This window comes from Cyprinus carpio, chromosome B5 (assembly GCF_018340385.1).
Source record: "Cyprinus carpio isolate SPL01 chromosome B5, ASM1834038v1, whole genome shotgun sequence".
Classification (NCBI taxonomy): Eukaryota; Metazoa; Chordata; class Actinopteri; order Cypriniformes; family Cyprinidae; genus Cyprinus; species Cyprinus carpio.
Window position 1 is genome coordinate 26,752,344 of NC_056601.1, and position 11,444 is coordinate 26,763,787.

The 11,444-nt window shown below is 38.4% G+C and overlaps 1 protein-coding gene across 1 annotated transcript; it reads right to left on the reverse strand.

Annotated features, from left to right (window-relative positions):
* Positions 1-658: 658 nt before the first annotated feature.
* LOC109105799 (zinc finger and BTB domain-containing protein 20) lies at positions 659-11,135 on the reverse strand. The gene is made up of 2 exons (XM_042725094.1): positions 9,608-11,135; positions 659-7,771 (listed from the first exon to the last, which is right to left on the reverse strand). Exons 1-2 carry the CDS (start codon positions 11,031-11,033, stop codon positions 7,236-7,238), a joined length of 1,962 nt encoding a protein of 653 aa, XP_042581028.1. The 5' UTR covers positions 11,034-11,135; the 3' UTR covers positions 659-7,235.
* Between the last annotated feature and the right edge of the window lie 309 nt (positions 11,136-11,444).

Here is an 11,444-nt window from a genome sequence, read left to right on the forward strand (position 1 = left end):
ACAAATTTGTGTTAACTTCCCCAAACACAGTCCATTGGAATTAATGCAGAAATCAAATTGTGCAGCTAACGTGTTCATGGAGTCCTAAAGATCAATGTACCAGAAACCAGAAACCTGTCTCGGATCACCAGTAACAGCAGGGCCAACCATCATTCCGACTGTCATTTAGAGTGGTTGTAAATTTAAGCTAATTTCCTCCCTTTAGAATTCAGAATCTCAAATGAGGTGGCAAACTTGTCATTTTAATTTAGAGAAGTTAAAATGGAATAAAATTCAAAGAAATTTGTAGTGTGGTAAGCAGTTTTAGTTTAAATTATGAAAAAAATAAAAATAAACATATGATACCACACACAGAAATGTATATTTCATTTTATGCATTTCATGTCATGGACTACACACCTTGTCAAATGTATGGTATATAATCAGTTGATTAAAATTTTTATGTAAGCATCTCTAATAACGAAATAAGGAAACATTTTGCAGACGTGGTGGAAGTTTAGAAATGTGTCTAATAGAAAAATGTATTCCTGAATTTAGTCCAACGGGGTTATTTTCCACAAGAAAAAATGTATTAGTTTAGAAATTCTTCATTATGACTCCATTACAGGCTGGAACAGCAGTAGCTGAAAAAAATCTGTTACATAAATTGACTGTTTAGTTGATTAATTGTTTGATTAATTATATAAAAACACACTGTTACTGGTGAACTGAGGTGCCATGCATCAAACTTGACAGAGAGGCAGATGAGATTCAATTTTAACAGGACAGATTGATGCTTTAGGGTGTATACACAGTGGTTGTGGAAGACAGCGAAAGCACAAAACATGTAGCTCACAGATAAAAAAATGGCGTCACCGCTCCTCTCAGCCCTGCACAAGCAACACCATCCCTCCATTCCTTGCCGACCCTTAAATACAATCCACTGAGTACTTTTGCAAATGACTTTGTCGCAAACTGTGGGTGTCCCTAAAAGCATGCAAACTAGCTGTTTTCTCAGTCCAAATCCTAACTAGGACCATTTCAGGTTTTTCAGGCCAAGAAAAAGTGATCCTCAACATGTAAATGACATCAGGGAATTATGCATGTCATCGTTTAAAACTGTGTAGTCAGCATCATTATTAAAAGTATGCCTTGTGTGATTAGTAAGGAAACTGCAGTATCTGTATCTGAAACATCATATATACACACACACACACACACACGCACACATATATATATATGATTCATCTAAAGATAGTTTATGTTTGCTTGCTTCTCCTGTTAAAATCTGTATTGTACTTTGTCCTGTAAATATATGTATCATTTTCTATTGTTTCTGAAAAACAAATGAACAAACGAACAAACTCTGTAGTCATAAATAGAGTAAATGCTTTGTCTTTGGATTTGAGCCTATGATACAAGCAGAAGAATATCATATAATCAATAGTGAATACCATTCAGAGCCGTAACGCAGAAAGAGAAGTGTTAGAAAAGTGTGTAATCACAAGCATGCTTACATATCTAACCTCTGGTGAAAAAAAAGGATTTGGTATTGAACATATGATATGCTTGTCTACTGACTACAAAGATTAAAACTGTATTCGTTTCTCTGTTATATTCTTCAAAAACTGTGTCTCTATACTCTAGTTTACAGAGTAGTCTGTAAAATCTCGCAAATCTCATCACAGAACAACAATGACCTCTTTTCACATAAACCATCGCAATATTGATTACGGCATACACAATATTATGCTGATTATGTATAACAACAACTGCTCAAAAGCATATAGCATTAACATCTTTAAAAGGAAAGACGTCATCTCAAGCAAATTCAGCATCTATAGGAAAGAACCTAGAAATAGAGAGGAAGAAGAGGAAATAGGATAGGAAGAACAATTTTTTTGTTTGTTTGTTTAGTTTTGTTCACATACACAAATGTCCAATAATATGCATATTGAAAAGGCAGACATTTTCAATAGGGCATTTAAAATATGCGACATATAAAATTCTAAAGGCAGGTTTGAAAAATATGAAGTGAAATTAAAACGTATGCAAACATTTTTTATTTATTAATTTTAACAGGGGCACTTTGGACACAATATAACACTGTATATTGTAGTATAAAATAAGCTTCATTTTGGTGATTTCAGGGGTTAAAACACAATAAAACACCCTTACTTATTAGTGGTCCTTAAATGGTACAAGTCAAAGTCTTTTTGTGACATTTCAGATCTATTTTGTAATTATTATTGCTGGTAGTCCTCATGCTTGCCTCATAGAGGGATCTGTCGATAGTTGAAAAACTATGTTTGTGTGTGTGTGTGTGTTTTGTTTTAGGCAGTGAATATTGTTTTGTTTTTGCTGTTTTGTGAAGTATTATTATTACAGAATAAAAATAACAGTATTATTGTGAGCTTTCTTAAGCTTGGATCTGTAAAAAGAGGCACTTCATCATTTTTTTTTTCTACAAAGGAGAGGCATTGTAAAATTCCACATGTACAGTGTTAGGTGTTGTTTTGGTTACAGTACTATCTGTTGTAGATGCTGATGAAGACATGGATTCTCTAGCTTGTTTTGAATTAGTCTGACCATTGTGTAGAAAGAAGATTAAGTCTTTGTTTGTTCGAAGAAGAAAACAACTGCAAGATGAAAGATTTCAATGCAGCGATGTTAAATTGAAGCTGACTGTTTAAATATGGAGATGGGGGAAATGGGCTGACTGAAGTATTTCACTGGGGTTTTCTCAGACCAGTATTATAGGATGCATGATATAGTTTGCATGTTATGAAAAAGCTTAGTCTCTGAGCATACAACACAACCAATCATTCAACTGTTCCAAGTAATATTCACCTCTTCCGCTCCTACGTAGATATTGGTGATGTTTTCCAAGGTCTTTTCTGTGCCCACAATCCTATACTCTAGGAATAGATATTCTTTATAAATAAAGATTTTTGTTTTGAAAAAAGTACCTTTGTTAAAAAGCAAGGAGAAAAAAAGGTGGTAGTCCTACAACAAAAACCTACTGTAATAGCAAAGAGAATGCTGTGTCTATACTGTACACTGAAGAAAATTAACATGTATTGTAAAATTACAATTTTAAGCAGAAAACAAAAATAAAAGCTAACTCTACATTTATGAACTGTAAATATATACTGTAAGTAATGTAAAAAGTCTATCTGAACTACCCATAGAAGTGATCGTCATAGTGCTTTTTACCCACAAGAACGGTGTCCAGTCTAGATGCAATGGATAGTAGACTATGACATTTAAGCATCTGAATTGTGTCTAAACATCTTCGTGCAGATTTGTACACTTTCACAAACTACACAATTTAGGCTAAACAAAGTCTCTGTGAAATAAAATATTTTATATTTTTTTTGTCGCTGTTCTTTTTCCTTTTTACATATGAACAAACACAGAGTAACGGTAATATTGGACATTAAAGCCTCATAGCACTTCAACACAAGCGAGATGAGACGGCTTTAATATATGAAGCCTGATACTAGGACCGGTGATGCTGTTGCCTCCATGCATGGTTAAAATGCATGGCCGAATGAATCTATACCAAAATGACAAGAGAAATTGTCGATTTGCATGTAGCTGTATGTCCTTGATAACCTTCACTAGACAATTTACCAATACTGTATTGCAAGGTTGCTTTCTCTTAAATATTTATCCCTTGTGTAAAATAAACGCTAGAAATTGCAACAGCACCTTCACAAGCAATAGTGCATTTGGTCGCTTGAGTCAAACATGATTAAGGCTATCTGTAAAGACACAGCTGATGGCCAATGTAAGCCCCTCCCTCCCACCCCGCTCTCTGGTAGTGCTCATTAAGTGCTTTAATGCATCGAAATGTTAACGTTTATGCTGGCCTGAACCTTCTTTAAAGACAAGTTTCTGCGATTTGCTGCATTTTAAATCCAAATATGGACGGTTACTGAATGGGAAAAATAACATTTAGAACCAACAAATGATTCACAACCAACAAAACTACAAATGGATGAGACAAGGCTTTTTTTGGACTATCAACTGTACCATCACCGCCACCACCACCACCGCCACAAACCACCAACAGATCATTTAGCTACTCAACACAACCGTCAAAATGGTACGCCAAGCTGAAGTAAAACAAGATCGGGATCTGCAACTCGACTGGAAATGACCAACGAACACGTATGCTTGTCTAAGGCAACACCTCAGACTGATACAACACAGCCTGCGGCCAAACTTTGCAGCATAATTGAGTTAAAAAGCGATGTTTGGTCTTGAAGCACTGCAGAATGATACAGAATATTCAACAGGCATATTGAAGTCGTTGAATTGACTTTGACAGCACTGGGTTAGGCCAGATCGTATCATTCAGAATTAAAGTAAGGGCCTTAACAGCATCATGTTCCTTGTGTCATTTATTGTAGGGAAAATAGTAATGATTGTTCTTGAGAAAGTTACCAAATGCACTCCTAAGTTTGTAAAATGAAATGTTGTCACTGTTGCCGTACCTGTACTGCATATTGCAAAGGAAGCCCTACAGTTCAGGCATCACAAATTGTACAGCACACACATAGAGACATACCAGAGGAATATACACACACATGCTCATACAAACACATACATAAATGTGCTTGATCCCTAGACAGCACTAAAAAGCTTTGCACAATGACCCTCTCGTAGAAACGTACTTGTTCTAAAAGACATTTATCATATATTTAGGCACACACTACAAATCTTTTTTTTTCTTTTTTTTTTTTTTTTGATTTTGATGTTTTTTTTTTGTTTGTTTGTTTTGTTTTTTGATTTTTTTTTTTTTCGTTTGGTATTAATGAGAAGAAAACCGAGCATTTGCTTCAATGAATTAACTGCATCGGGATAGTGTTGGGATGGGGGAAGGGATGGAAGTGGTGTAAGCAATACATCATTAGGATCTGACCAGGGATAAGCTCACAATGGTTTAAATATAAATAAAGAAGAAGAAAAAAACGCTTGCATAAACAGCACAAAGTAAATACAATAGCAAGTGATAATAAAAAGCCATTTAATCATCTAATCAAAAAAAGAACAAAGCTACTCAAACACAAGTGAACTATAGAACCAAATATTTGATAAAAAATGATTATCTCTAAAAACTAGAACATCTCTGGTAACAGTAGTGCACTTATTGGTTTAAGCAGTGCAACATATATGCAAGAAAACAATGCAGTCCTCTTATCAAGCTTTTAAGAAAAGATATTTCCTTTATAAAAAAAAAAGAAAAAAAGAAAACCATAGAATTAAATTTCTTAAGTAAAACAATTCAATGTTTATTAAGCACAGGATTTTGAAGTAAATGTGCAAAGTAGCACTGTTTTTCAAACCTACAACTTATGCGACCAAATTCCAAAATGGAAAAAGTCTAAATAAATTGTGATAGATACATTTTGTTATCATTTTAACTATACTCCAAAAGTATATCTACTCAGATAAGTGAGCAAAATTGCCAGATTGCAGTTGAACGGCAGATAAGTCTTTTTATATCCATAAAATACGTGTATAATGAAACCAAATATGAACACAGAGCTTCCGAGTGACGTAACACCAAAAATACAACTTTCTCAACTCACTTCCGAAGTACACACACAATGTCTAGATATCGGTAAAATTGGGAATGTTTCTTATTGTTTGGAGAGTTTTCTCCCTGTGGTATATTAAAGAAGAATGACCGTGTTGAATTTATTGTGGTTCAGAAGATGTTTCTTTATCTGTTGCCTTGTGTCCCTATATCCTTCGCCTGCTCTCTCCCCTATGTGTATATCCCATCAGGCAAAAAACAAGGACGGCTGTTTGAGCCACTAGGCGGGGCTTTAGGAACAGGAGTAGTGCATTTTAGTCACCCCACTGGCCCAAACAACTGAGTCATAGTAGTCGCCGCTAACAGGAAATACATTATTTTTATGCATTTAGGAGGTTATTTCTGTCCAGTTCACTTTTGATCTAATCTAGCCCATGGCTCCAAATAGCTTAACGTTTCCCATGTTCACTGAGAAATAATAATATTAGAGAAATATCCACATATTGTTGGATTCTACAGCTGATAACAGTCTCAAAGTGAGCACGCAAGGAGCAGCAATTACGTTGGATTCTGGGCCTGTTTGCATACTAAAATCTGCCATTTTCCTTTTTTCTTTTTGTCCAAAAAACAAAACAAAACAAAAAAATCCATGGAGCAAATAGAACTTTATCACATCTCGTTTTGAAGCGGAAGAGGTCAACTAACAGTCGTCTTCTTAGTGGCAGTGTATGCAAAACGAATTGGAAATTATTAACGGCATTCAAAGTTTTTGCTCGAATACTGTTATTTATAAACTTTTTTTTTTTTTTTTTTTTGTAAACTTGACCCGAACTATTGGGGAAAAAAGAGTGTGGTGGGAGAAAAGGAAAATGTCATAATCATAATAATCATTCATTCATCAAGCCACTCAAAAATTCCCATTTTAGTACAGTTAGTAAAACTGGCTTGTACCTTGACAACATCAACATCATAATCCCTCAATGCCATAATAATAAATAAAAACCCAGTGTCAAATTTAATAACTCTCCTATTCTTATCGCACATAAAAAGGCAAACACGTGACCATCATTTTAGAATGAATCTAGAGCCAAATCTCTTTTTCTTTTTTTTTCTTTTATGATTCTATACCACAGTAAGCTTGGACGCTTATAGTGTCCAATGCGGTCTACATGGGAAAAGATCTACAAGTTAAAAAAATTCACTGCAATATTTATTTTTGTGCACACGCACGCTCACATGCACAAATACACATACGTACAAAATACCTCTACCATATATAAGTGTGTATAAGTAGTTTGTGCGTGTGGGTGCATGCATGGGTATGTGTATTTGTGTTTGTGTTTATGTCTGAGTGTGTGTGTGCATGTGAATTTTTTTTTTTTCTTGTGTGTTCTTTCGCAGGCCTTTCGGTAGTGTTCAACACATAAATCAGTATTTAAGGAAAGCATACATTTAGAGGCCAGTAGTATGGATCCAGCCAGTGGATCATTATCCAACTACACAGCCTTAAGGCCACCATCTTTTTTATTCTTTAAGAATAGCAAGGACAAAAAAAAGAAAAGAAATTAAACGCTTCTTTTTTTCTAGAAAACTTAATGTGCCAGTGTCTATACTCATTACTCTTCATGCCCCAATATAAGAAAAAAAATCTAGTGCCGTTTTTGTTATCATTTCATGTTTACGCAAGTTTTTTTTTTTTTATTTGTACTTATCCGTCGGAGACATGCTTGCGCATGTGGTCATTGAAGTGCTCGATTTGGTCAAACTTGACAGGGCACACGGAGCACATGTAGGTGGTCCCCTCCTGGCAGCTCGCTTCCGCAGCAACGCCCACTCCGGTGTTTCCGACTCCACCCCCTGCTCCGCCCGCTCCCACCGGCATGGCGAGAGCCACCACTCCCGCTCCCGGCTCGGGAACAGCCATCGGAACCGGGATGGATGCGGGGCCTCCGGCACTCCCGGCGGCACTGACCCCGGAGACCCCGGTTTCGGTGCTGTGCAGGGCCATGTGGCGCTCCAGCAGGGTCTTGTGGGAGAACTTCTTCTTGCAGATGTAGCACTCGTAGGACTTCTCTCCACGGTGCAAGCGCATGTGGACGTTGAGCGAGCTCTTCTGGGTGAAGCGTTTGTTGCAGATGCTGCACTGGTATGCTCGGACGCCTGTATGTGTAACCATGTGTTTGATGAGATAATCCTTCAGCGAGAACGAACGCCAGCAGATACTGCACTGGTGTGGCTTTTCACCTGAAAGAGCACAGAGCACAAACTCATTAGAAAGGAACCACTGTCAATCATATCACTGATCATTTTGATCATGCTATTGTAGATCGAGGCAGCAAAGCTGAGCACGTTCTTCTTCTGCTTTTTGTGACAGTAGGGTGAAAAGTTACCATATTTTGCAGGCAAACCATTTCAGTAATTATAAGTATGTAATATATGACAGTTAAAGACCTCAAATTTGACACGTACATGTTCCTCTTTTAAAGAAAAACATGCCTCTTGAACTCATGATGTCTATGTTTTGTTTTTTGATAAAACCTTACAAAAGCACTAAATTTGATATGTGATTCTCTGTGCATATCATTACGTAAAATAATTACATAATAAAATAATAAAATAAGTACAGATTAAAAAAATGTTCCTGTAATTCTTTATTTTAACTGTAACTTGATTTTTAAAGTTGAACTTTGTATGCAGATTATTAATGTTGCTAAATGTATTAATTTTAATTATGGAATTAATTAGTGCTGTGGTTGCCTAGCAACAGTAATGTCAAATTTTGAAATCTAAAAAGGCCAGCACAGCCAATGTGCTTAAGCTGCATTGAAATTGTATACACGTTCCTTTTCTCATCAAGTCTGGATGTTTGGACATTTTTCATGGTCATTATTACAATCAGGAATCCCATGTGAAGCTTGTGAGGCAGTAATTTCTACTGGTTTTTAAATGAAACTCAAAATTGATTAAATTAGGCATTAAGAATTCATCAGAAATAACTCCATAACAGAAAAAGAAATAGAAAACAAGGAAAGTTAACTTTTAAAAATTGGTAGAAAAAAGAGAACTATTCTAAAAAATTAAAAATCACAAGGAAGTAAATGTATATTGCTGTAAGATATAACCTGGCCAGTTATATACATATTTATGTTCTTGGCAGCCACAATCTTCTAGGTCACAGGCAATAACATCTGTTGTTATTGTAAATTATCTTTTGTGCTATACTGTATGACAAAGCTCCTGTGATTCAATTATGGCAGCATGTTTGAAGACATACCAAGGATTAAAGTCCGATTGTTTTAATAAACATATAAGATCACACAGACTTGGTTCTGGCCTGAAGACAGATCATTATTGCATGGAAATCGACTTCAGGAGTTCACCGTGTCAAATTTAATTATCTTACTAAACTTAACATTGCCATAGTTGAATGCTCTTTTGAAGGCAGGATATTTTACTATACGCTTCAGAAGCATTAAGCCATTTTGAATATGCTCTGCTAATGAATTGCAAGATCAGTTCGCAAGAAGAGGTGACTCCAAAACTCAGCTTCTCACAAGTGGGAATGTCACTGCCAAAGCCAGGCTGCTTAAGGATATACTGAAAGTTGTTTTAGATGAAGCACATTCCTAAAATGTCAATGATTTTGTGGCATGTCAAAAAAAAAGGGTGCATTAGACTTTTTCATAAAACAAGATCACATCTGCATATATGCAGTGACAAAGCTGGAACTAGAATGCATTTGCATTTGGCATTGGAAAGTACATTCTGTGTAAAGCTTAGAGACTTTGCCAAAGACAAAGCTCTTGTTACTTTTAGTCTAAGCTTCATATTAAAATCCATTAACTGAAGAATCATATCAATAATTTTGAGATCCTGACAGATACTAGTCAAACTGCTGAAAAGAACTGGGCTGCTTATAATATAATACCTAATCCACAGAGGACAGCCAACAAAGAAAATTCACAATTTAATTTACCAATTATTCACCTTGAATCAAAAGTGTTTCAGACTAGCTTATGGATATAATCGGATACAACTTCACTAGCTAACAATACAGAGATGAAGGCCAAGGGAACTCACCTGTGTGCACAAACATGTGTTTCACGTAGTTTTGTTTGGCAGTAAAGGTCTTACAACAAAGAGTGCATGCGTAGGGCTTCTTCTCCCCATGCTGTCCCACTGCAGCACCACCTTGCTGCTGACTTCCAACTGGTGGCACTGTCAGTCCGCTGGGGAATGGAGGCATGCTGGGAGAGGGCACTGCCACAAATTGTGGCTGCTGACTCCCAATGGACTGGGGCAGACTGAAGAGGAAAGGCTTGTTGTCGCTGGCTGACTGGGTTGCAAAGAGTGTAGGCAAGTAAGTGTTGCCTGCAGTTCCCATTACCTGGGAGTTGCTGGTCAGGGTGAGGGGCATACGCAGGTTGCTGGTAAGGGGTTCACCTGGCCGCAGGTATGGCCCACCAGGCATGGACTGTGGTGCTGTTAGGTTGGCTTGTGGTGGCTGATGGACTCCAAGCTCACCACTCTCTTGAGAAGGACCGTTTCTATTCCCGTCTTCAACCGACTCTTGAGTCTGCTCGGGAGATGAATCGTTAACCTCGATCTGCACAGGGGTTCCACGCTCACCTTGCTGGCCTTTATTTGGACAGTTGTCTCGAGTGAACCCGGACAAGAAAGGCTGCTCAACAGAATCCGTTTCCGTGCCAATGGAAGAGCTGACGCCGGAGTCAAAGCTCTCGCCTTTGGGCTCACTTTCGACACACTCCAGCTGTTCACTGTCCTCACGGCAGTCCTCAAGCCCATAGCAGCTGTAATCGTCCCCTTGCTCCTGCTTGATGTGAATATCACCTGTGTGGAGCCTCACGGGACGAGGCTGTTTACGGCAGTGTGTAGTCTCCGACGTGGCCAGGAAGCGCTCCATCTGCTGCGAACGCTCGTGGATGCGTGTGATCCAGGCCGGGTCTTGTCCTCCCTCCTTATGCTGTAGTGGAAGGGGTGAGTCATAGCTGGCTGTCACCGCGGCACTGGCATAGTGGGAGCGATTTCCACGGGTACCGTTTTGCAGGCCCAACCCAGAACAGCTGGAATAAAGCGAGGAATAAACGCGGTCAAGGCTCTGGTGAGATGTTTGCATGTAGCCTGATTCGGCATCACTACTGGGACCGGACGTGCCAGACTCAGGAGTTCCCCGTGGCGTCTCCTGCCCCGAGTCACCTGGGACGACGGAAAAGCTGCCAGATCCAGTAATGCCAACATTTTGTGAAACAATACGGGTGCACTCGTCGATAACGGTCTTGATCTGAAGTATGCTGGCAGCTGTGAGGATCTGCAGGGCCTCGGACTGGGAGACCCGCAGCACACCGCTGTACATGAAGTCAATCAGTTTCTGGACGGACTGTACAGAAACCACAGAGGGGATCTCGATGTCACTGTAGCCCAGGAGCAGCTTGTCCTGAAAGAAGGGGCTGCCTGCAGCCAGCACACAACGGTGAGCTCGCAGCATGCTACCATGGATCCGAACAGTCACGTCACAGAAGTGCCCGCGGTTTCGCTGCTCATTGAGGGTCTCAAGTACAGAATTGCTAAAGTTGTGGAGATTAATGTGGTTAATTCCTTCCATCTCACCCCCACCTCACCTCACCTCACCTGTGCAGAAAACAAAAACAAAAAACAAAAAAAAACACACACAATATATACATCACTCAACAACCACATTATAATGTTGTTGACCATAAATAAAAGTATTTTAACAACTACTGTTAGCTACACTTACAATACATTCTCACTCCCAACTCGTCACATATTGAAGTTTGGTCAGGACACTTTTTAACACACAGGGAACCCCTTTGGCATTGTTTTTCAAAGTGCACAGTACTCTGTTGCTTTAAATAAGAGACCTTTGGCGTCAATATGC

Excerpts from the sequence above, each read along its gene's own strand:
- LOC109105799 (XM_042725094.1), bottom strand. The coding sequence starts at position 11,033 with ATGCTGCGAGCTCACCGTTGTGTGCTGGCTGCAGGCAGCCCCTTCTTT. Across the intron at positions 7,772-9,607 it reads ACACATGTTTGTGCACACAG|GTGAAAAGCCACACCAGTGC; the intron begins GTGAGTTCCCTT and ends GTGCTCTTTCAG.